Source organism: Oculina patagonica, chromosome 9, assembly GCF_052425735.1.
Source record: "Oculina patagonica isolate OP01 chromosome 9, crgOcupat, whole genome shotgun sequence".
Lineage (NCBI taxonomy): Eukaryota > Metazoa > Cnidaria > Anthozoa > Scleractinia > Oculinidae > Oculina > Oculina patagonica.
The window spans coordinates 3,160,828-3,187,772 of record NC_135766.1 but is presented as its reverse complement, the minus strand read 5'-3'; the positions used below and the strand labels follow the sequence as shown (position 1 = coordinate 3,187,772).

At 37.6% G+C, this 26,945-nt stretch overlaps 1 protein-coding gene across 1 annotated transcript; it reads right to left on the bottom strand.

Annotated features, from left to right (window-relative positions):
• Window positions 1–297: 297 nt before the first annotated feature.
• Window positions 298–18,579, bottom strand: LOC144665197 (uncharacterized). Its single transcript, XM_078526385.1, has 18 exons — window positions 18,403–18,579; window positions 14,954–15,303; window positions 13,010–13,174; window positions 12,691–12,804; window positions 12,238–12,360; window positions 11,618–11,714; window positions 11,256–11,474; window positions 10,151–10,527; window positions 9,847–10,014; window positions 9,541–9,651; window positions 9,063–9,179; window positions 8,536–8,626; window positions 7,734–8,114; window positions 4,459–4,581; window positions 3,750–3,866; window positions 3,138–3,260; window positions 1,328–1,711; window positions 298–1,009 (listed from the first exon to the last, which is right to left on the bottom strand). Exons 1-18 carry the CDS (start codon window positions 18,470–18,472, stop codon window positions 747–749), a joined length of 3,393 nt encoding a protein of 1,130 aa, XP_078382511.1. The 5' UTR covers window positions 18,473–18,579; the 3' UTR covers window positions 298–746.
• Between the last annotated feature and the right edge of the window lie 8,366 nt (window positions 18,580–26,945).

The window sequence follows — 26,945 nt, the reverse complement described above, 5'->3', positions numbered from 1 at the left end:
CCTCTAAGCAAAACAAACAAAAAAAACATTCCCGTCTCTTCCATATTAGATTTCCCCCCTCCCCCCTCCAGGGCTTTCAGCCAATTTCTTCGTAAACAATTTTCATGGTCAATAGGTTCAATTTCCGCGACAGCAGGCCTGATTTTGACAAATAGAGAGTGTAACAATTCATTCATTGGTTAACGCCTTTACTCGCCTTTACTCGCTGTCCGACTTCTTTTCCCCAATGATCTATTTACATATTAAAATACAACACGTAACAGACAACCAGTGTACTGGACAACTTGTTTATTGATAGCTGCACACTAAGTTTCCAGTATCACCTATAATCGTAAGAGCTTATAATATCCAGTTACATCAACTAACTTGGACTGACCTATGGTATACATAAACATTTTTAAAATTAAAGGCGAGAAACGGAAACTGAAAGCTTGACTATACCCAAAAGAAAGTTTCTCTTACTTTTTTTGTTATGTTGTCAGATTAACAAAAGCGCAATAATGAATATTATATCAAATCACAGTTATCAAATTACACGTGAAAGAAAACGTGAAAGCAAACTTCTGTTGACCTAAAACACGTACGTGTCGTTGAAAGTTCTTTCAAAATATTCTATTTCCACAGTTGAAATTCGTCAGAGTTTCCCTTCTTATGTACCATGGAATTGTCATAAATGCTTTTACGAAAACAAATAAAAAAGGTATTGATCTTGTTATGGTGAACAAAGGAGCCAGACGTACAGGCCTTTAAAAAAATGCGGGTCTAATCTTCATTTCAGCTCTTTTAGCTGACTCATAATTTCGTTTCCAATAATACCAAGTAACACTATCAGTACCCGTGTATTTTCCATGACGATAGGGGCCATTCAGGTTGCTGTTGTAACAACCGTGATACCACCAGGCTCCTTTATATTGCACTGCACAGTTGCTGTTGGATTGGTAGTCGTTATCCTGATCTTTTGTTGAGAATGGATAACTATTATGAAAAGTCAGCGAATCTCCAGCGGTTCCTAAACAAAAAAAAAGTACAAACCTAAATATAAAATTAAGTATTTTCTAATAAAATGGAGTAACGAACTGTAAAAAAAAAAATAAAACATGTAATAGCCAAAACGGACAGCAAAAAATGTAGCTTAGTAATTATCAGTAACTTTAACATTCGTTTTTTCATAACAAACTTCCGCAAAAAGCAAACTGGCCTTTAAATCCTGTTTGAAAGAGAGTAATTTGCTGACTACAATTAATAACCACAACGGGGAGAGAGGAAAAAAATATATTTTTTTTTATACGAAGAAAAAGAAAAACAAGCGTATTAAAGAAAACCTAACCTGAGTAACTTCCTACGCTCAGCTGGTATTTATTCCCCTCGCTCGCAACCCCAAACGAACCGTACTCGGCATAAACAGTGTTTCCTGCAAAGTCTTCAAGGTCAACACGGAGGTTGTATTGTCCACTGCTGGTCAGACGGTGTATCTTCTCTAGCCCTAGCCAATATTCCCCGTTAAGGTTACCAAAGCCTCCTTTGTAGTCAGCCCAGCCGCGGTAAAAATCGACTGATCCGTCCTGCCTCTTTTGGAAAACTGTCCACCCCCCACCGGCTGTTGTTTGGTCGCAGAACACATCAAATGTACCTGATCCATCAGGGTTGATTGTATAAACACCACTGCTTCGTTTCCCAGATTTGTACAGCGTAGCACAGTCCTTATGGGCAGCTGCAAAACACAAAATGACAATTTTTATCATCATAAGGCAAAGCTAAACATGGTAACGAGAAATTAATTTAATGAGGTGACTAATTGTTAAACAATGAACATACGCACACACACACACACACACTACTGTTCTACTCTCCTTGCACAATGTTTAGTGAATGCATGAGATTATTTAAAAAAAAAATCGAGCTATATCGATAAATCATGATCTTCACTTTGTTTTTAAACGTAACTTCCGAGCGCATATTGATTAACGGGTATTCCGTCGAGTAAATAATGTCTACCTCTCAAACCACGTTACCACAAAGAAAATAACCTTAACTCATCTGTGAGACAAAAAGGTCAGAGCATTTAAGAAAATCAAAATATAACTTGAAAAAAAGGTCTCGTTTTGAACAGGCTTGAGACCACGGCGATGCGCGTTAAGTCAATCAAATTTCATGAACATGTAAATTGTTTAAAATTGTGTAATTCGTTCACAATTTGATTTTCCAGTTCAGAAAGAAAGGATGACACTTAGTAAAATATTGAATGGCCTTCAATTTGACATTTAATTGATGTCAAGGAAATCAACAATGGCTTAGCAAAAGTCTAAATAAAACAAGACTACCTTCATCTAAAAAAAAATAATTTTAGCGACAACGCCGTTAGTTAACCCTATTCAGACCGGAAGGGGGGGGGGGGGGGGGGGGGGGCTTTTGAGGCCCGCGCTGACTTCGAACTTTTATAACTTTTTTAAGATTTAACCAAACGCTGCCAAACTTTCTGAGTTTTCCTAAAATTTATCTGGCAACAATTTAGTAGGGTTGGATGATGTGTCAGGAACTTGTCGTCACCATGGCAACGGCATTTTGACTGGCATGTTTTCCCAAATTTGTAATTTTGCGTGTTTCTGTTAATAAATATCAACTTAAATGGGATTATTTTTACATCTTTGCGGGTTTAAAGCACATTTTTATTCATTTTGAGTACTTTGCAGTGATTTTCGGTGGTTTTCTGGCATTTTGGAAAAATTTTGAAATCCAAGATGGCGGATCCAAGATGGCGGCTGTTTTGACATCATGATGTAATTGTCACGTGATGTGACGTCACCATCCCACGTGACGTATACCAAAAGAAAGAGTTTCGGACGTACAATACATCCTATAAGTTTCATGGTGATTGCTTAAATATTCTGGAAGTTACATAGGGGGGGCTTCCGAAGCCCCCCCCCCCTCCCCCCGGTCTGAGAAGGTCCAAAAAACCCCGGTCTGAATAGGGTTTACAGAAAGCAAACCTTCCTTTTCCTGATGGGAGGGAAGTGGACACGTTTTATCATCACCTTATTTCATCTTCCAGTCTTTTGCCTTGAACAACTTACATTTTAGGGACTATATATGATTAAACCTATGAAAAGATAACAACCTATTCTGCCATTCTCTCCTACCTGTACATGTTTTTCCGTCTCCAGTAAATCCGGCTTTGCAGGAACAGTTATAAGAACCGACGGTATTCTGACAGTTGGCATTGACGTCACACACGGAGATAGATGCGCTACACTCGTCCACATCTATGGAAAAAAAATCAAGGATAAATACACAATAATTATAAACGGAAGAGGATAACCAATATCCTGTTTATTTATCTACGATAACTGAAGACTCGCAAATAAGTGTTACAATTTTGATAACGAGAGTAATGATATATATATATATATTTTTTAATGTCCTTACCTTTACCCTATAAAAAGTTTCTGTTGAATTTAAATTCCAATAGACTCCCTTTTGTTCCACGGATATCTCACCAGTGCACGTTCTTCCATCTCTTCAGTAAATCCAGCTTTAGTAAATCCTCCCGCGTGCATCTCAATGGTGCATGCACGCTGTCACGTTTTCCATTTGTAAACAAATGCCATTCCCGTATAAAAGTACCTCCACATCACTCCAATATAACATCCACTCACCCCCACACAACAACACAAACCACACTTCCCCTTTATGTAAATACCAAAAAAAAATTAAATTCCAATATACTCCCTTTTGTTTCACGGATATCTCACCAGTGCAAGTTTTTCCATCTCCGGAAAACCCAACTTTACAGGAACAGACAAAAGATCCGGGAGTGTTCTGACAGTTAGCATTGACGTCACAGACTGGCACACTGCACTCGTCCACGTCTGTAAAAGAATTAAAAAATACAAAATATATATAAAATAAAAAAAAAACTTTAATCAGAAAGAAAGCGTTGCTAGTTGGTCCTTCTAATAAAATAAGTCCCCGCCGCATTTGTTATTCCGCTCGGCAGGCAACGATTCGTCCCAGTTTTGTGCGAGGACTCAAAAAAACGGCCCGGATAAAAAGTGCATTTTATTAGGTGGGAACAATTCAGTGGACCTATTTACACTTTGTTTCAATGATACCAAATTAGTTTATCTGCGTTTAGGTATCCCTGTACACAAGGCGCCAGTTGCTTTTGGAATAGGAGACCCAAGTTCACTAGCGAGTCAGTGTTTTGACCATTCCGAAAAACAACCAACCTCGGTGTTTAAATTCTACCTTGCCTCGGTTTCTGAGATGTATTGTAAGGTTCCTATGTTTACCGCAGTTTTAACTGAAGACACCGTGAACCAGAGTCGAGGAACATGCAACGGTTTGATTTTTCCAAAGGCTACATTTCCAACGGTTATTCATTTTTTTTTCAATATGATATCAAATATTCCTCCAACAAATAAATTTGACAAAGATAGTTACTAAAACATTTAGACAAACCTGTGCAGTTATTTCCACCCAGACGATATCCAACAGGGCATTGGCATGAGTAAGAACCATCACTGTTCACACAAGTGGCGTTCACTGGGCAATCGTAGGAGAAGTCCCCACATTCATTGTAATCTGTAGAAAGAATGTTTTTCGTTAAACACTCCCTTTGAGCCAAAAAACCAAAGCTATACTAAGCACTGATTTGTTTTCACTCTGCTATGCACACCTTGGCCCACAACAAACAAGTGTTCCGACATACTACGCGGATGTCTAAAGAGCTCCTAGTTCCTCAATATCGAATCTCAAACGTCTTTTGAGCGGGGAAGGAATAGATTGCAACGTTTGCAATGCAAGTATAAAAAAGAGCAAGTAAAGTATCCGTTCGCTAGCTAGAACTGTGATCTAGCATTCGCGATCTTTCCTAGCGCTTGCGCTAAGGCAACGATGCCACTTTTCCCTCTCTTTGTCGTTTGATTATTTCAAGCGAAGGAATAGTTCCAACGCTGTGGGATGCCATTTATGATATTAAAACCAAAAAGTTTCGGAACTCAGCAGGTTTTAATATTTCGGCTTTAGTGTTTATGTAAGTTACGGATGAAAAACTGCAACAACGATCAGAATGAACCGCCGAGTGAACAGCCCAACATGTGCATAAGCACACAAATGGTCCGAACAAACAGACTAAGCAGACGAAGGTCGAAAGTGCAGAAAACCATCCAAAAGACTGATTGACTAGAGAGTTTACTAACTCGATGGTAAAAAAATTCCTAATAGTTATGTTTGTGTAAGAAACAGACGCAATGACTGGCTATGGTGGTTTAATTAGTAGTGATCTGCTGTCCTTATTTAATTTTATCGCTTAGGTAAACTACCATTTTTATTTTAATCAAGGCATTTATAATAGTGAGCTCACTAAAAGTTTTTCTTGGATCGGAGTAGATTGTCATGAAAGCTCAGAAAGTCTGTCATTCTCGTCAGGGGCACAGTGACAGACGCGTTAGAGAGATAATTATTTCGCGAAGATTACGCTAGAAAACAGGATAAGCGCGCGCGGGAAGACGTTACATCGATCTTTCTATCCGTATTGTAACATACCGTTAAAATAAAAGCCAAATCAGGGTAAATCTCTCTAAACCACGTTTCAAACTGTGGTACCACAGCTGGCCCTACGTGGCTGAGCTGACTGTTATCAATTTATATCGATCAAACGTTTACAAAATGTTAAAATAAGGCAAAAATTAATGACCTAAGTTTTAAAGTTCGTTGAATGTGTTTCGAATTGATGATGAGATTATATCACTAAAAAGTGCCGTAAACTAAATAAGCTTTCGCAGCTGTGTTTTAACCATTGTTGTTTGGATCAAATTGGTAAATTAAATCTCTAAAAAGAAAAATTAACAAGCTCACCATCGGAAAAACTGAGCATGGCATCCCACAGCGTTGGAACTATTCCTTCGCTTGAAATAATCAAACGACAATTTGCTTTAAACCATATGCCGGATCAATATCCCATCATATGGCGGACCATGTCCAACCTAAGATGCAGTCCCCGTGGGTCAGCTGTGTCAGACCTCTACTCGCCCTTGAGATAGACGAGCATGTTTGTAGAACAGCACTTTTTATTTTTTTTTTTTTGTTTGTTTTTTTTTGTACCCACAGGAAGCCAGTCTTGCGAAAGACTGGGTCCTGTAAAAGCGGTAGTATGTATCTGAGAAGGCCCCTCATGGCTCGATAACTTTTTGTGGTCTTTGCCATTTTTGCAGGTATAAAACTGAAGGTAATATAACTTAAACGGAATAGTTTCTTGTATAAACAACATATTTCTACCACTGAAGTAAAACCAATAGATAGTCAGCAAGTTAGCAGCCGAATTTCCGAAATTTCTTTAATATCAAAGTAGCACTCCACGACGTTGAAATTATTCCCTCGCTTTAACTGAATCGCGCGCTATGCTTTTGTCGGCTCTCTTTGATGCCCAGACTGCGCGCGCGCAAGATGCAGACGTTCAAATAAAAGCACGCGCGTACAAACAGCCCTCGCGAGCAAAAAAATGAAAACGGCCAAGAGAGTTTATTCCGTAACAAGCGCTCAGTTTTTCCGATGGTCAGTTTGTTATTATTTTTTTGTTTTTAGAGATTTAATTTACCAATTTGATCCAAACAACAATGATTAAAACACAGCTGCGAAAGCTTATTTAGTTTACGGCACTTTTTAGTGATATAATCTCATCATCAATTCGAAACACATTCAACGAACTTTAAAACTTAGGTCATTAATTTTTGCCTTATTTTAACATTTTGTAAACGTTTGATCGGTATAGATTGATAACAGTCAGCTCAGCCACGTAGGGCCAGCTGTGGTACCACAGTTTGAAACATGGTTTAGAGAGATTTACCCTGATTTGGCTTTTAGTTTAACGGTACGTTACAATACGGATAGAAAGATCGATGTAACGTCTTCCCGCGCGCGCTTATCCTGTTTTCTAGCGTAATCTTCGCGAAATAATTATCTCTCTAACGCGTCTGTCACTGTGCCCCTGACGAGAATGATAGACTTTCTGAGCTTTCATGACAATCTACTCCGATCCAAGAAAAAATTTTAGTGAGCTCACTATTATAAATTCCTTGATTAAAATAAAAATGGTAGTTTACCTAAGCGATAAAATTAAATAAGGAAAGCAGATCACTACTAATTAAACCACCATAGCCAGTCATTGCGTCTGTTTCTTACACAAACATAACTATTAGGACTTTTTTTACCATCGAGTCAGTAAACTCTCTAGTCAATCAGTCTTTTGGATGGTTTTCTGCTCTTTCGACCTTCGTCTGCTCAGTCTGTTTGTTCGGACCATTCGTGTGCTTATGCACATGTTGGGCTGTTCACTCGGCGGTTCATTCTGATCGTTGTTGCAGTTTTTCATCCGTAACTTACATAAACACCAAAAGCCGAAATATTAAAACCTGCTGAGTTCCGAAACTTTTTGGTTTTAATATCATAAATGGCATCCCACAGCGTTGGAACTATTCCTTCGCTTGAAATAATCAGACGACAATTTGCTACACAGGCTAACTACTGATCACGCAAAGATTAAGGGTTTATTGTCACGCAAAAATAGACGCCTGTTTACTCGGTTAATAAGTTATTATCTTTATGATATTGCAAACATATTACCTGGTTCAGCAAAATCTACTAGGCACTGAAGGTGCTATAACTGGAATACAAATCTAAACTAGTGATATTTGCGGATCAGATTAATGCGCGTATTAAAGCATTGTGTATAGTACCCTTCTTGCAGGTGAATCTGTGACAGTCCGTGCAATTGACATCGTTCCATTCGTACTTATGACCTTGAAGGAAGCCAAGAGTGTGAACACAGTCCTCATTGTGAAAGTTGTTTGGCTGGTGTTTCGCCCAGTAATGGAAGTCAAACGGTGTTCCATCGCTCCACACGAATGTCCCCTCAGTGTTGATGTCAGACAGGCCCAACCAAGAATGTTCTCCACCGTGTAAGCTTTGGACATACACGTTCTCTTCCTGACTATGAATGCTGGGAAGATTTGCTCCAAATGTAGCACATGTCCCCCGGCTGCCACTCCATGAATCACAAGAAGATACTTGCCTGTAGCAGTATCCCTTAAAATAGGTCCAGTCATCCCCGCAAATGTCTATTTAAAGGAAGGGTAATGTTAAATACTTTTTCCAGCTTTAAACACGTAGCATTTTGCTTAAGGTATATCTTACTCAACTGCCTCTTAAAATTGTTTAAAGATGATTTTGATTGAGTTGGTTGAAATATTGCACTCAGTTAAGTGGAGATGAAAATATGCGTTTTGAAGTGACTTTTAAGGTGACGGTTTGAGTAGGTTTGCAATTTTTTGGATGGCGGACTGTTTTTACCTTTGTGCGCCTGCGCCCGTATGAACTGTTAAAATGCAGTAATTATAACTACACCAGTCCAGTGATGATGCACAACGAACCCCTTTTTGTACATTTACGGTGATAAGAAAACGTTTCGAAAAACTTCGTACTGCTATATACAAAGATAAAAAAAAAAAAGAAATGTAAAAGGGAACCATATTTATCCACCTGCTAACACTGCATATGACACAGTCAGTGGGTCAAAGTGTTGAACAAACAGTTCTTTGGCGCATACTCGAAAGCCTGAGTTAGAGATGAACTGAAAAAGAATGAAAATATATCAAAAACAATACCTTGATTTCATAGCATTGTTCCGTCGATCCTTGAAATAATAGAATATCCGTAAGTAAACTTGTTAACATTTTTTTAAAGAAAAATGCCCAACAACGCAGTATATATTTTTTTATACAATGTATAAAAAAATGCACATGTTAATTGTTGGGGTGTATGGATTGTTTTGGTCATGGAAGGTAGTTATATCAGGTGTTAGTTGACAGTCCCCCCCCCCCCTCCCCTGTTGGAGACCTTCTGTCTCACAACCTTTCCTAGTTTTACAGAAACAAAAAAGTCCCAAAACTCCAACTCGCCCATTGCGCGTGAACGTTGTTTGGTATCTGGAGATTCATTTACGTCAAGCAATAAAACAAAGCATCTGATAGTTTATTGGCTTAGTGGCTTAAAATGTCAGTTAATACCTCAATCCAGGTTACGATCCCGTTGCACTCTGCGGCTGCATTTCCACCACTGGTAGAATGTTTTGCTGTTAACAACACTGTTGGGGTATTACTGTATCTCCGAAGGAAACTAACATCCTGTTGTTAACAAAATTCTGATTATAAATAAATATATGTATACAGATTCGTTTTAATAAGTGGAATTTGTTTTTTAGCCATGTATTTAGTTCTTTAGCAAGCAAGCAGGCTATCGCTTCTTCACGTCTGTGTGTATCTCAGTATTACCACTTTGGAGTTAAACTGCAAAATTTGTGGTGCAGTTAGTCCTAGTCATTTGCCATTTTTAAAAGTATCTCTGATTTTTTAAGTCAAGCTCCTTTGGTTTGCCAAATAAAATATTAAGAGTTCCAATTCTTTAACTTAGATAAAACACAATATTGACTAATTATCAAAAGGATGATCGATTGCTGCATATTGGTTACATCATGTGCATACACACCTGGCAGAATGCGAAGTTATGCTTCTTAGAAGGCAAGACGTTATTTAGAAAGTTGATGTCATTGTTTTCTTTAAATAGCGGTCTGTGAAGGGAATCGAACGCCAGCCAGTTCTGTATAACAGAAATGGAAAAAAGTGACAATTAATATAAACCTAAAATACCAAAGCTACATACTCAACAACTTTCTATCAACGAAGCTTTAGCACTATCTGCCCTATCTTTCCATAGCTAGTTTGTTTCGTAGTTTGCAGTAGGGTTTTTTTTTATATCCATGGTAAAATTGGATTAAAGTTAGAGCAATCGTACCACAGAGATGTCGTCATGAACCCCTGCGAAGTTTTGAAGCTCCCTGAGACAAATCTTAAAGGAACTTGATGAGACATCTTCCAGCCACACACTGGTAGCATCGTGCTTGAGACTTGATCGGTGATGTTCAGCTGTTGCAAATACCGTTGGTGAATCAGTGAAATGTCCCTAGAAATTCAAGAGAATACAGAAGTAAGTTATATCTATTATAAAAATCTGATTAACGCGAGGCTTTAAACATGTTGTAAACGCAAACACGTTTCTCAAATCGTTTCGTATTAATTTTAATAACCAGTCCACTTACGTTTGGAAAGGTGACCGTCTGACAGCTAGTTCCTGTCCACCATCGAGAAAACATTTCTTCGCCTGCTACTCCTCCTGACGGAGAGCCTTGATGAGCGATCCAATCTACCGTGGCAAAGCTATCTGTGGGGTAGTCGTTCCTACCAGCCCGAGTAACACAGGCTGTAAATTGAGTGCTATTGACGCTTTCAACCCACGGTGTAGTGGCCTCATGCACAAAGTTGGAGTCAGAATAGTTTATGTGGTTAACAGTAAGTTGTATGTATATTTTCTTATGAGGATAAAATAGGAATGGCTCCAACTTGATGACTTCACACTGGTCCTCTGCCCAGGAAGGGGTGTTTTGCAACTTGTGTCTTCCTTTCTGTAGTGGAAAACCTGTAAGAGAACAAGATAATAACTTTAGGTTTTTCGTGTATTTAATGGATGAATGTGTACGTTATGTACACTAATCAGTGAAATAACCTGCTACAGGTACTTTTTTGGTTAAATGGGGAGCAGCGAGAAGAAACTTAAGTGGTTGACTGTTTGACTGGCTGGCTAATTGACTGACTGACTGACTGACTGACTGACTGACTAGTAACAGTAACAGTAACAGTAAATCTTTATTGTGCCTTACACTCCAAAGGGAGGTTGTTATGTTATAACAACTATGCTAACAAATTACTTAATAACAAACACTTGAATTACAATGCAGACGTTTATGATAATAATTGAAGTATTAATTATACAACTATTTATTGATATAACTTTCAATTTAAAATTTCTTTTCTTCTTCGAAACATGAGAAAGATATATTTAGCTATGATTCTAGAGGTAGCATTATTATCTAATTTAAGAAGGTACATTATTTTTTCATGATCAGTTAAATCTACAAAGCGAGGATCAGTTTGTGACACGATGGAATGAAGCTGACTGACTGACTGACTGACTGACTGACTGACTGACTGACTGACTGACTGACTGACTGACTGACTGACTGACTGACTGACTGACCAGCTGACTGACTAACTACCAATCTCTCTGTGTGTTTGTTTGCATTTCTTTTTTCTATATCAAATGAATAAAATGAAGATTAACTGGTGTTAAGATGGTATTTAATATACCTGTACAGCTTCCCGGGTGATAGTGGGTATAATTTCCACGAGTTCTGCAGATTTCTTGTTTTAACAAACACAAGTTTTTGAATGTGCGACCATTAGACGCGCAGACTTGTTCTTCGTACGACGGGCAAGTGCTTTCACAAACACAAGTAAACTGGTGCGAAGACAACGCCACGCAGTGACTGTGGTACTTGCAGCTTGAATTTGTACAGGGATCGAGATCTAAAGAGACAAAACCAAAGAATGTTTTTCTTAGAGATGATAATTGAGTGACTTTTTAAGTTAACAAAGTAAATGTTGTGAATAAGATAGCTGTTATATGGATTGATTGTTTGATGGATATGTTAACACACTTCCATAATTACCTCCGATGACCAAATAGTCCACAGTGACATTGCCTCTCTGTCCGTCGTAGCCAGCGTCGTCTTTGATACACACACGGAAGTGGTTGTTCGTCACCTCCTGTCAAAAAAAAAAAATATGAATCAAAACAGCGATTGGAAAACATATATCCTATCTGCCTTAGGTGTTATTATAGATTATATAATTATACAGTTAGCTCAGTGGTGTAGACAAACGTTAATGTATGCTTAGCTGATCTGAAAAAAAAAAAATATTTGAAGAAGAGAAACTTACATTAGTCTGAAGAGTTGGAAGAATTTAAAAATATATAGGGAATACATTTCGCCTATCTTGGTTTAGTCATCTCCTTTTGCTCACTGGTAAAACATTAGGGAAAAAGCCTAAATTAGATTTGTCATCGTTTTTATTTAGCTTTGAAAGAATGCTAAAGACGAGGGGTCTGAAGTTAATAAATTATCATAAGTCACCTGGCAATATTCGCTGGTCGGGTATCGACCAATTTAACTTTCAAAAATTGTTCCTTAGTAAAGGTTCGGTTTACGCATGGAAAAGTAACCGTTTGCGTCATTGTCGCGACCATCATTATATTTTTATGGTTGAGATGTCTGTAAACATACTGTACCTCTATCCAGCTGCTCAAAGGACCTTTCACTGGACATGCAATGTTGGCATTGTTACTGCCACCATCAAGCACAGTTTTGATTACCACGGGTGGTTTGTAAAATGGACTTGTAAAGTTGACAATCTGTAAGTAATGTTAAAAAGAAACTTATATATATATGAAAATATTTTGGGGATTCAAGTTTAAAGTTGCAGTGACAATAATAGGAGCGTTGTCTGTGTCACACCTGCAAGTGTAAGGTCGCTGATCGCCAAATTAAGTCTCACGTTGGTAGTAAGCATAATAACCTTTGTTGGCACAGTTAAATCCTGACTCCCCTTCAGATGATTTCATTTTTTTCACTAATTTTACTCTAGATAATCGAATCGGTTGCGACTCTTGATAAAGGTTTGCGCTATTTGATAGATAGTTGTGAGAAAGGTAATGTATCGACCAAAACATTTTTTAGCGTACCTTGCACAGGGAGTAATTGTTTTCTGCCGTTGGTACCTCGTTATCATAAAACGCAACCTCTGATGATTCTTTAGCTTGCCACGACGATGGGTACTGCTCATATGCCATCCAGTTCTAGTAGGGCAAAATAACAAAAACAGCAAAATAACTTTCATCATTATAATTTAATATTTCTTTGGTCAATCAACTTGCTTTTTCGAAACGATTTAGGGGTTGACTGTAACACTTGTCGAATAGCTGAGACTGATCAATACAGGAAAAAAGTAATGTAATTTCAAGTTTTTTTTTTTTAATTAACAAACAAAGAGGTATATCGTACCACCGCAAGATTGTTGTGAGCTCCATCAAATGACCTTGATTCTCGCAAACAAACTTCAAACTGACTTGTGGAGACGTTTTCTATCCAAACACTCATGGCGTCCTGCTTTTGGTTTGGAATGCCATGTTTGACAGTCACGTGAACTGTAGGCACATTTGAGAAGGTCTAACAAACCGAATAAAAATTGGGTATGTTAATAAGAAGCATTTTTTATCACCATAATCAGAAGATTGTAGGTGATGAGATATCTATAATATTGTGATAATATTTCATTTCACAATACTGATAAAGGTATACTAATAACAACACTTTATAGTTTCTTACTCTACTTACAATATTAATACAGTTGTCACACTACTTACAACCTAAACACAGTTATTTTACAATAACTACCATAATTATACCGATACTAACAATAATACAGCTACATTACTATAAAAATAGTATTTATAAGTAAAATAAAAACTAAAAGTAAAAACGAAAATTATATAAAATGTCAAAATTACAAAAACAAAAGTACAAACTTAAGAATATTTAAAATTAATATAAACGAAAAAGAGGTGGCTAAAACAAATGACCAGGCTTGCAAACTGACTCCTTTTAAAAGTGAAGGAAGTGGGTTGGATACTTCCCGAAAATCAAAATTACAATGTAACGTTATTTCCCACCAACTTTCTGGAGATAGAAATCTAGATCATACTTCCAGGGACTTTCGTAATTCTCAGCATATTTCTTTAGACAAATGATTCGTTAAGCAGAGATTATAGATTCGGAATCCAGCATTTTTAACCTACATAATCTATATCATTAATTAAAGCAGACATTTGACTTAATCTTTGCCCCTACAGATAAAGTCATTTATTGATGTATTTAATAAGTTCATTGCAAAAAAGGAATTAGAGAAGCCTTGGACATAATTTTGGCGAAATATTTTTGAATTCTGCCCGAGTGTCAGACCCCTTCACTTGTACATATTTCATTATTATTTAAACTGATATCAGGTGAGACTCAAAATTGATTTTTTTTTTTCTCGATACTTGATTGTAGTCAAAGTACACACCAATAATTTTTATAGACGTTTCAAATTCACTAGGGTACATTTCGCTCTAAAGTTCCTGTGCTTAAGCTTTAAAAAAATCAGTCTTCTCCGCGTTAACTTCGAGACCAGATCATTCTGATAAAATGCTAAGAAAATCTTGAAAGCAATAGTAGGAGGTTCTGTTTTGGAGGAAACAAGTCAGATCATCCGCAAAAGTGACATTTCAACCTCCCAAGTATCAATTTAAATAACTTGGATATTTTCAATCCTAATATGAAAATAAGATGTTATATATAATGGGTCTCCCTGCCACACACCACGACCGACTGCGAATTTTTCTGATGTAAATCAATTATTTATGATGCAAGTTAATATATTTGAGTAAAAAGTGTGGATGGCCGAAATTTACATGCATACAGGTAAGTATGATCGAGGGATTTTTCGAAATCAATGGCAACAATAATGTCTGAAATTTTTTTATTATTATTTTTTATTGCACGGTACGGTTAAAAGTAGAGGTGTTCTTATAACAATGAGTTCGAGATGAATTCCCAAAAATCGATTTAAAGTGGCGTCCTGTATTTATAGAAGCTATGGTACAGGACTATCCCTTTATTTCAACCAGTACCTCCAAACAAAACAAACTAGCAATCAACCTTTGTTCAGGAAACCGAGAACAGCTGGATAACTTCCATCTACATGATAATTGTAATACTGTGATTTGTGGGGATTTTAATGCAATTTTCGACCATGATCTGGATGGAAATGGCGGGAATCCTTAACGAGAAGTATGATTATGTTCATAAAAATATAATTAAAAGACATTAAAAAAAAAGAAAAGAATACTCCCGAGGCAGAGAGCAAATCAAAAGAAACACAATCAGTCACTCAAATTTCAATCTCACCTGAGGAAATGCCACCTGACTGCATTTTGTTCCAGTGGTAAAAAGGCTTAAACTAGCCTCTCCATGATAAACACCTGATTGGGAACCTTGCAATGCAAACCAATCGATGGTGGTGTTACCTCCATAACCCTGGCCACCTTGCACGAGACAGGCTTTGAAACCGCTTGTTGTCACATCTTCCACCCAAATAAATGCAGTATCGTGGACGCCTGATGATTCGTTTCCGTGATTTAGTGAAGCAAATACTCGTACGGGAGTTCCACTAGAAAAACTGCTGCTGAATGACACATATTCGCAGTGGAAATCGCCGTTTGCGGCTTGCCGAATGTCAACTTTACCCCTCTCAACACCTGAAAAGAATATGCAAAACCATTGTTTTAAGTAAAAGTCATTTTAATCACTGTTTACTGGAGTTGTTACTAGATAGACAATGCATTCAGACTTCTTGACTATGATAAGGATCAAGTTTGTCCACACACTTGAAGGCCTAGTACGTGTTGTTCACTGGGCTGCATAAACATTTGCTTTATAACGATTTGATAAGATAATGGTTTGATACCCAGCGCGCTAAAAAAAACAACACTTATAAATCTTTATCGTAAATTAAACTAAGGCCGACTCAAATGGCTTCATACTTTGATTTCGTCTCGTTATAAAATGGATACGGCGCTAAAGTAAGACAAAGAATTCCTTGAATCTGCTTTAATAAGACATCCACGGTAAATCCGGATGAAAGTCTTTACGGCAGTGAATGGGTCTTTGACTGGGCTGAGTTACAACTGTTATGGTTCCAAAATGTGCGAGGTAAAAGGCAATGATTTGGTCTGAGCTGTGGTAGATGGTTATTTTTATTGTATTATTTTTAGTGTAACGCTGAATTAAAGCAAACGATGTAAGACTCGGACAGTAAATGTCATTTTGAACTTGAACAAGCTAGTCTTAAGTCTATTAACTGAAGCAAGTTTCACAAAATGAATAATGCTCATGCAAGATAATGCTATTGCAATATCCTGGTTTAATATGTAAGGCCAAAGATCATACATTATGTAATGTCTTTCACTTTAATTTCCTATGACAGTGAATTTACAATAAAATGGTCACGGGGGGGGGGGGGGGGGGGGGATTTATACTACTGAAAATTAACGTCTCCGATGTACGTAATTATCTCTCATATAATGTTAGTCCCGCGTGTCCAAACCTTTTGTTGGTTAATTGAGGGAACCCCTTGTCGAAACGGGTCAAAATTAGTTATTAAGGAACCCTTCATCTCGAATATGGCCTGGTTTAGGTTGGCGGTGTTGACTTTATGGCCGTCTTTAAACCATGTATTTTACGTGGTTCTGAGTTCTAGAAAATAATATCGAAGAGGAGGAAGTGTTTCTAGATCATTCAAACTTGAATCCGCTGCAGTCAACGATTGCGAAATGTGAAAAAAATGATAGTTATTTAGAAGGTCACCCAGTAGATCAAGAGATTTTTGTATGGCGAGACTGAACGTGTCACATCCCAATTACTGAAATACCGCCAAAGAACATAAGGTACCAGAGTTGGTGTCTATAGAAATCGAAGTATTATTTATTGCATTGCAGTGCGTCTGATGCAGTTATTCGACTGTTTGCATTATGTGTTAAAAAAAATGGCTAAATGAGTTCACATCCGTTTCTTTTTGTTAACTTTAGTAAGTAAGCTAATTTTGAGTCAATTTCGTAGCTTCCATATTTAACCCCATTACGTTCGAGTTAGCCATTATATAACTGTAGTGAAAGTTCCATAAAATCTGAGCGTGGGAAGATTTGTTGCGAACGTTCTTAAATTAGTGGTAGATATATATCAAAGTGAAATCTTGCGCGTGAAAAAAAAAAACAACAAACACAAAAAACACAAAAACGGTTTCGACTCAGAAAAAATAGTGTCTTGATAACCATCACCGACGACTGCTTTTTGCACTATTTTGATAGTGTATCAAAAAACGTTGAACGAATTAAGGCGTATTTCTTTTGGACCGGAATCTAATTGCTTTCTGTTATTCTGACTCGATTGTTAAACTGATAAAGACAAAAATGCATGCTGTAAATAAATGGACTTAATGGACTTTAAAAAAGGTTATCTTTTTGGATAGTCCATTTAAACATGTTGCGAAACTCACAACTATAGCAGTCAACTTTTTTTTTTTTACATGTTTTCCTGTGAGCACGATGGAAAGCTCTAGACTGTGCTCCCTTTGCTAATAATACAAACATAAAAGACACGTCTAAATCTTAATTTTCTAAACTATAAAGACTGATTCCGCTGAAAGTTCAAGCAATGAGTGCAAAAATTAAGTACCAAAAATCTGCTCATAGCACGGCAACATTTTGTATATACTATTTAAAAGATCGTACTGAAAATCGTTTGTCTTAGTGACCCCGTAATAAAATTCTAAAGTATTCTCGAGAATATTAAAGTCAAAACTCAAAAATGTTCAAAAGGCGCGCCAATTTTGTTTTGAACTGGCGTAAAACGTCCGTTTTAACTGAAATATAGATAATTTCAAATACATTTTTCTCTCGCGGGGTCAGCTTTAGTGCTCAAGTTTCGGCAGGATTTTGTTGCTGTACCTACACTGTTACGTTATACCATTCTATGAGGTCTCTTTGTTAACTTTATTTTTGCCTGTAGTGCTCAAAAGTTTTGCGGAAACTTCATTTTAAACTTAATATCCGATTAGTCTGGTAAGTGACCCGCTCCCTTGGCGTCCACCCTGGCTCAAGAAACCAAGAAACTCTGTAAATCTTTGCATTTTATATAACCGTTGACTGCAACTCGATCGCATCCATATTTCGTATGAATTCGAACTAGGATCTGCCTTTGTGTTAAAGCTACGCATACGCGGCGATCCCTGAGAAACGTATCACAGTCATGGAAATCGGTAGATGGCTCAGTATACAAACTGCTGATTACTGATTCAACAATGTGTTTAAAGTATGCACTACTGATACTGGCATTCTGAATGCACATTTTTTGGTTGATAATGTTTGCTTATTGGGTAATGAAATTGTATACTGTAATATCGATCAAAACCCTATCTTTGGAGTGTTTGGCGGCTCTTGTTGGTGGCCGGCGGCTACCATTTCAGTGTGTGTTTGCTGCCGAGATACCGTTCTCTAAAGCGACTCGTTTATGTTACAACAGCCCTTCTCCAAATCCTCTTGGGTTGTTGCTCACCAGATCTTCCGCTGTATTTGCTTATTACAATAGTGTCTGATAGGGTATCACTGTTTGTTTAATTCTAAGCTTGCTTTCAAATCGTTGGAAAAATAAATTATTTAGTTGTCATGCATTGTGCGTGCCACCTTATTCTCAAATGATTCATTGAAAGCAAGAGTCAACTAAATTTTCACATCAAAAGTAGGCGTTGATCGGATTTTACAACCAGGTAAAATACATTAAAACACAATTTACTTGTTTACCTTTGACTTCTGCAAGCACCAAGCAAAACCAGAGCACCAGAAGGACACCTTTCTTCGCTGAGAATACCATGGCTTGATATTCAGTGTGAAGCGAGGACAACTCCCAAATGGCAAATGCCCCTTGGTGAGATAAGACGTACCTTTTTGTATGGCTATACGATAGCAGGACACCTAATACTACAGATAACATCTTGTGTATGGAGAAAAGTATTTTGCCGGCATTGAAAGGAAATGGATTTTAATCGGGGTCAATGCTCTTTCATATTTATTTTCTAAGTAAGAACAATAAATTATTGGAACTTGCCCATTGTCGGCAGCGTGTTTCAAGACATATCCCGCTATCTTTAACTATAAAGACACCATAAATCGCCTTAGTGAAATGAATATAAAAGTTATCGGTACCTCTTCCTGGCAAAATCATCTCTTTTTTAACTGAAAGAACGAAAACAAGTGTTTTAAGTTTGTCAGTACAGAAGAGATCTTGTTTGATTTAGAGATGGAATAGGTTAGGACAAAGATTGCCTGAATAGTTTACACATGACCGAGTTGATGGCCTTGACAGAGAAAAAGAGGAATCAAGAAAACATTACAGTCAAAACAAAAAGGTCTGTTCTGGGCTCTCAACTAGATAAAATCGGCTATCTAATGTAGGCTTTAATTGGTGGAAAAAAATACTTGTTTATTTTGTAAATCCAGAACAAAATGGTCTTTTGCTGAGGTCACTACAAATATTTTGGTATTTCATAAAAGACAGATGGAGTGTGTGTTGTGGCATGTTTCAAGTAAAATTATTCGAATTTTTAACTTCTTTTACTCCGCTAAATGAAAAAAAAAATACATCAAGGAAAACATTTACAGAGTATGAGGTCACGGGCCCGGGAAACCTATACTAAAATAAACCTTTAGCGCTTACATTGCAAGACCTTCACTTTACAATAATTACAAAAGTAATAAAAAATAATTTAAACTATTCGCTCGGAATGCGAGTACGCGTTAGTAGATATTTAACTTTTTTAGTTGGACAGTCATGGCATGCTCAGATTGATAGCCATATATTTCAGTTGTTAAAAAAAATCTAGAAGTCATCTCGTTTTTTATAACTTAACAGGTATACTTGACCATCTTCCTTTCGAAAACACTTGGAATCGTCCCAGACGGGTTGGCATCTTCTTACAATCCAATTCAGTGTAATGCGTAAGTGACGTTCGCGTATGATAACATTTTCGACCTCATAAACAAACGAAAAAGGACCCGACTCACGGTTTTCAAAACTACTTTCTCAACTGCTGGACAACGAAGTTATATAATTATTTACCATATCGATCACGCTAAACTAATTTCGACAATGTAATTTAAAGGGTCTTGGTAGCCGGCTGAATATGCAAGCACGTGCTGTCTTCGATTCTAATACTCATCTAGATAAAAAATTAATAATGAAACAGACATCATTAAACTGTAGCCCCCTTTTAAGTAAGGAGACAACAGTTACGAAAATTTAGTTCCCGACCGTTTGTTCAAAATAAACCTTCAAAGTATTTAATCCAAACTTACACATTACTGTACGTGTTTTGTCCGCAATTTAAAGTCAGCGTTGTTTTACTCAATGATGATTATAAAAACCTCCTTGACATTATGTTGATCGAATAAGGCGCGTATTTTTTCAAGGGATGACGACTTCACGACACTGTTGTCTTCTACATGAACTTGTTTTCATTTTAAGCACAGAACAGATGGTTATCTACCCGAGTGACGTTTGGCTAGCAAACACAGGCAAACACAACAGCTCAGCGAATAAAAAAATAGCTAAGAATAAAAGATAAGAATTTTGGCCTGGGTTCAGGACTCTTCATTTCAGAGAGTTCGGATAGTGGATACTTAAAATGGAATTTGGACCACCATCCTACCATAATGGGTCTTCAGCTGTATATTGGCGAAATTGTCGCAAAAAAAAATCAATAAACCATAAAAATGGACAAAATACTACATCTACTGTCAGCTGCATTGACCAATGCGCCCCGCAAAGTCTTCAAGGTACACGGTTTCGGATTTGAACTAAAACACTGGTCGGATTGACGGATTACGCCAGACAATTGCACAGATCGGTTGATTTGCATAACCCTATTTAACTTCTCGTGACACCTCGCGGAATCGCCTGACATCATTTTATTATCCTTCAATTTTCTTTAAAGTGATTAGTAAAAAAAAAAGGTTTGACCCTGTAGCTTTTTCATTGTCTCCCGGATTTGTCAGTCCCAGCAATAAGAATGTAGCGTTTGCTCTAAAACAAGTCGACAATTTTAAAGACATTTTGAAGTTATATAGCAGGGACTCGCAATTGGATAGGTTCCTGTTGCCCCAAGAGGAAACGTCCGCCAGCTTTTGTGTTTAAAAGGAAAGGGTCAAATATTGTTCCGCGAGTAAGTTCCGTCGATAATCCTCGGATAACAATATTATACCTTGTAATCTTGGATATAACCTTTTATATACATGTGCCACTAATCACGACTAACAGATCTAGAGATAAGGAGACACATAATATGTAATTTACAAGAAGTTTAACAGAGTTGGGTGCCCAGAGTATACTCCCGATTTTTAAGTCAATAAACAGCTAGATACATTTTTAATAAGTTCCCCCAGTTCTTCTGAAAACGGACATTTTTTTTAACAGTTCTTGAGCATTATAGACTGCTTTTCTTGCGGTTGGCAAAATTAACAGGGGATACATATCTGATGAGGTTCTGCCGTTTTAATTTATCTCGAAACGACAAAGAATGGTCAACACGTCTTCAAAAGCCTTTGTGATTTTTCACCGTTTAATCGGTTCTTAGTCTGACGGACAAATTAAATAAATAACATGTAGTTGACTTTGGCTGATTTCATTTGCAATTTAAAGCGAATTTATATGGAATATTAATGCCAATTTATGTGTAATATAAATTTAAGTTAATGCCACAACCATAAATGTGAGATCAGAGAAGTAAAAAGAGCACCCCAGTCAAATATACAGATCTGTCACGCAATATGCTGCAAGACTAACACTCTTGCATTACATTCAAAGGTCAAAGTCGCCTCTGCACCAGTATGTTGTGCAGTTTCGGGCTGGCCAATCATATTGCCCCTATTCTATCATGTCAATCAAGACCATGCGGTTTCATCTAGACATCATTAATTTTACTTCAAATTCTCTGAGCTCTAGAATGGTTCTGACAATAATTCCCACCCACCCAACCCTCTTTGGTTTTCTTCTAGCATAGTACTTGTAGACATCTAGGCAATGTTAAAATTCTACACACAAATACTGCCATGTAGAGGGTTGTCCTTTATTATGATTATGATTATTATTATTTTCACACATTAGCCAGAGCCAATAGACTAAAGCAGAAAGTCTGCTTATATAGACACTATTATAATTGTTACCTTTCGCATGCTTCTCAAGTTTCAGTAGAACTAATGGACTTAAGCAGCATGCCTGCTTATAGAGACATTGTGTTTATATTGTTACCATTTTGTATGCTAACTCAGGCTTAGAGCTTATGGACTGAAGCAGCATGTCTGCTTATAGAGACATTGGTTTTATATTGTTACCATTTTGTATGCTAACTTAGCCTTAGAGCTTATGGACTGAAGCAGCATGTCTGCTTATAGAGACATTGGTTTTATATTGTTACCATTTTGTATGCTAACTCAGGCTTAAAGCTTATGGACTGAAGCAGCATGTCTGCTTATTAAGATGTTACTATTGTTAACATTTTGTATGCCAACTCAAGCTTACAGCTGTTGGCCTTGAGCAATATCTCTTCTTCTCGAGACATTGATATAACTGTTTCATTAAGTGTCAAGCTGGCACATACTAACTCAACCATTCTGTTATTCGTTTACTGACCTTTATTTATGATCTTCTTCGATAGGTTTAGAACATCTTACCTAAGTGTTGTTTTTTGTTAAAGTAAATAAACCACGGGAAGGGGTGAAGTGCTCCATACAATTCGCCCTTTTGCCCCATAGCCTCACAGGGTCAGCTTTCCCTGTAGAGTGGGCCCTCAGTGTTGCTGTTGTTGGCTGTTGTGTTTGTTCCCAAGGGTCCTGGAGATTAGGACCCCAGTTTCTTGGGAACCAGGGAATGTGGTTGTGTTTGTTCCCAAGGGTCTTAGGACCCCAGTTTCTTGGGAACCAGGGAATGTGGTTGCGTTTGTTCCCAAGGGTCTTAGGACCCCAGTTGCTTGGGAACTGTTCCCAAGGGTCTTAGGACCCCAGTTGCTTGGGAACCAGGGAATGTGGTTGTGTTTCTTCCCAAGGGTCTTAGGACCCCAGTTGCTTGGGAACCAGAAATGTGGTTGTGTTTGTTCCCAAGGGTCTTTGGACCCCAGTTGCTTGGGAACCAGGGAGTGTTGTTGTGTTTGTTCCCAAGGGTCTTAGGACCCCAGTTGCTTGGGAACCAGGGAATGTTGTTGTGTTTGTTCCCAACCTCTCGTTGCCAACCAACTTACCTGTAATACTCTGCATGATTCCTATTGGCAACTCGAGCACTTCACCCCTTACCCCTTTTCTCCCACTGAACTTGTTGTCTTGTTTTCATGTCATGGGTTGGGAGCATTAAATTCACATAATCACACAATTCACATAATCTGCCAGTTTTAGCCAGTATAAGCAAAACTTAGCCAGTCAAAAGTTGATATGTTACATGCTGGACTATAACTCGCAATTATTCAATGATGGAAGTTAGATACTTCGTAGGAAAGTATTCATTGCATAAAAAACGATATGGCTTGCAGGACATTCTTCAAGAGATTTTCCTTTCAACGAAGAATTATAACTATCGCATAGTCTATATATTTTGCGTTGATCTGAAAGATGTTAATTTAAAGTTAGAGTTTCGCCCCATTACACTGTCTTGTCAATATTTTGTGCTCTGTAAAACACTACTGAGTTACCGACATTATCGAAGTTGAGACAAACATTTACTTCAAAGAAAACTACATTCTGTTCAAATAAGACAAATAAGCCGGTATCGAAAAGAAAAATGGCGAGCTTCTGAAAAAACGTTTGTCTATAAGTGAATGTGTGTCCAGCAGTAGCAATGAAATATATATATGATAGATGCAAATGCAGCCTATACTACTAAAGACCTGAAAACTATTTTCAGGCTCTAAGCGGGAGTCGAACCCACGACCTTGTTTGTTCGTTTGTTTTTTTGGTTTGTGATCCAGCTCCCGGATTATCCAACGACACGTTAAATCGCACATTGTTAGTGGTTTTTTTTTAATACAGCACTGTACGTCATGATCAGACTTCCTGAACAAAATAAATGTATTTCAGAGAAACAAAGAGAGAAAATGAAGGAATAGGAGATCCAAAATTACCGAAGTTTATTTTTGTCTTTCGAGATCAGTCACGCGACACTATCAGTTGACAGCAAAAGCGGGGATTCCCCGGCTCTTAATGGAGCAAGAGGTTAAGTGTATTACCGAAGTTTATTTTTGTCTTTCGAGATCAGTCGCGCGACACTATCAGTTGACAGCAAAAGCGGGGTTTCCCCGGCTCTTAATGTAGCAAGAGGTTAAGTGTATGAACCACACGCCAATAATTAATTACAATAAAAACAACTTCCTTTATTAACTTTCTTGCGAAATCAACATTCAAAAACTACTTTTTAGAGATATTTTCCCTACGTTTCAACTACAAGGAGGCTCAAGCATCGGTTTACAGAAACGGCAACAGTAGCGACAATGATTTACAGAAAAAAATGCAGTTAAGTGGCACGTGCGTCATACATGTGTTCATTCCTTACCAGTCTACTGGTAAAATCGCCAAATTCAAGTTCTTTGAAACGTGGAAACCTCGACTGTAAATATTTTATACAAGTATCTCTATTTGGAATTGGACGCTGCCTCTACATTTTCGCAAAGTAAAGTTCTTAAAACCATCTTCAGTAATTATGTCTTACAAAATTCCTACAAAATTACACGTCTTCTAAAATTCTAAATTCAAAATGCATTTATGTTGCACAAATGACGCGTAAAATCCCCAATGCAAACATAGTTAATTACTTAACTGATAAAAAAAGCTTCTTGCATAATATAGTAAAACTGCAAATACAATTGCAAAGGAAACATATTGACTTAAACGTTTTCTTTGTTTATCATAATTCCGTTTGTTTGAAACCTCATGGTCTTGGAGTCTTAGCGGATAGCTAAAGTTCCACTGCCTTATTTAACATTGGATTGAAATAAGCATATTAGCAAATTATATACATATAAAATGGAACTTAAACGACCTTTTTTACTTAGTTGTAAACCGAATGCGTTTCGTATTTGCTTTCTTTTACAGCAAATCACGCTAACTAAATTAAATGCAAGAACCAAAACAAAAATAATAATACAAGAAGTTCGTTCCCTTTATAACAATGCAGAAAAACAGTTAGTAATCCAATTAAATGAAAAATGTCTTTTCTGAAAGCTTTGTCGTGGTTACTGTTCAGTATGGCGTGAATGTCATTAAGGAGGCGCTTGCGTTTTGACGCTTAGCTCTAGCCTTTGCCTACTTTCAATAATGACAAACTACACTCGAGTCTTCAGGTGACCAAAAGGACATGTAACATTGAAGCCTCCGTTCCTATACAATGTATCTGATGTCGCAAGATTTCCCCAGAGGCCTGACCATAATTATGCTGCACTGCCCTGAGCGAGGGTTGAGCCAGAAAAGCCCAGTTCACGACACGCTACATTCGCATCATTTATATCCAAGTAATCATCACACACCGTGCCCCATTTCCCGTTCTCGCATATTTCAACTCGGCCATAGTTGCCCCTACCGCCCACCAAACGAATCGCAGGATAGCTATAGCTCTGAGAGCATTCTACACTGGCGTCTTCATGAAGAGTACAGTTATGTCTTTCCCATCCACCGTAGCGGCATTCAGAGACTGAGCATCATTATATCTGGCCGGATTCCTGACCATAGGTTGCGCTGCCATGAGCTTGTAATGCTTTTGAAAAACCAGTCTGTTTGCATACCACGTTGGCCTCATGTATATCCCAGTTGTCATCGCAAACTGTGCCCCACTGACCACTTTAGTAGATTTTGACTCTTCCAGATAATGGCGTACTGCCAATAAGGCGGATGTCTCCTTCTGTGGTCGCTTAATAGAAACAAAATAAATCATCACGCACAATAAACATAAGCAGAGAATGAGATAAATTCCACTGTACATTCTTTGCAAAGCAATCAAGATGCACGATTTACTAGTCGACTCTAAGAAATTCGTGCATAGACTAGCTCACGCCAAACAAGACAACAAAGACAACAAAGTCACTTAAGTCAGTCAAAGCATGCCGAAATTTGATTGGTCATCGCTTCAGCAGCAGCAGCAGCAGCAGCAGCAGTAACAACAACAACAGTAGCAGCAGAACCGGTAGCATGCAACAACAACAACAACAACAACACACCTACAACAATAAAATTTTGAACTTGTTTAACTTGTACGCTTTGTAATTTTTGAAAAAAAAAATGAGTTGATTTTCAGTCAACATATTGACAATTTAGAACAAATAGTCGCGATTTTTTTTACTGTTGCGGATAGTCATATAAAAGCAACCATTCTTGAGGCCGTTCTGACGCTTTGCAGTGTACTTTGTTACAATAAATAATATGAAACATGGCATGTCAGCTAACATTGAAGAAAACAAAAAACTTATCATGTTAGTAAACTAATGTTTCGTACTTCTTTTCAACACTGAAACGTTAAATCCCGATGATTTCTCGTAGCTTCGTTTAAATTATAAAAAAAAATTATATTTATAAGAAGTACATGATGGCTGAGCATCAGGAAGCAAACAGCAGTAACACGCTGTCCCTCGCTGAGAACATTTCCGCCGGCTGGATGTTATTTCGAAGTGGTCACTACACCGTGAAGTGAAGAATCTAACGTGGAACGGTTAAACTGGGTATAATTATACAAGTGGTAATACAATAACAGGAAATCCAAGAACTGTAGTCTAATCCTACGTGCGCGCAAACAAAGACATTCCATACTAAGTGTTTTAGCGCAAACGGAAGGTAACAGTGCTTTGACAAGGTCATGAAAGAAACGGTACAAAGAAAAAAAATATAACAATACTAAAAAAAAAAAAATACAATACTTAAAGAAACCAAGCACGCAACATAAATCAGTCTTCTTGTATGGAGATTCGACGTTTCCCCTATGTTCTATCAAAAGGAGACTGATTTCTGTTGCCTGCCTGTTTTTAGTTTAGTTATGCAGTTGTTTTTGGCTTGTATGTTTTTATCATTGCTTTCTTGACCTTGCCAAAGCAGTATTTGCTCCCGTTACGCTAAAACACTAAGTGGGCGATATCCTTGCATGCGCATACGCAGGATTTCATGCAATTGTTGGATATTTTGCAATAAGTGCTGAGTTTGTTCACGAGGTGTCTTTTTGTCAGTTGCAAGGGAGCACTTTCTTTCCTTGCTTCCTTGTTTACCCACGTACAGTATGCGCATATGATGCGTATGCTTGTTTTTTTTTTTTTTTGGATACAGACACG

Bases quoted from the DNA above. Each gene is read 5' to 3' on its own strand.
- LOC144665197 (XM_078526385.1), bottom strand. From the start codon at position 18,472: ATGGTATTCTCAGCGAAGAAAGGTGTCCTTCTGGTGCTCTGGTTTTGC. The intron at 12,361-12,690 runs GTACGCTAAAAA...CATTACTTACAG, and splicing joins ACAATTACTCCCTGTGCAAG to ATTGTCAACTTTACAAGTCC. The intron at 8,627-9,062 runs GTATTAACTGAC...ATTCTTTTTCAG, and splicing joins GGATCGTAACCTGGATTGAG to TTCATCTCTAACTCAGGCTT.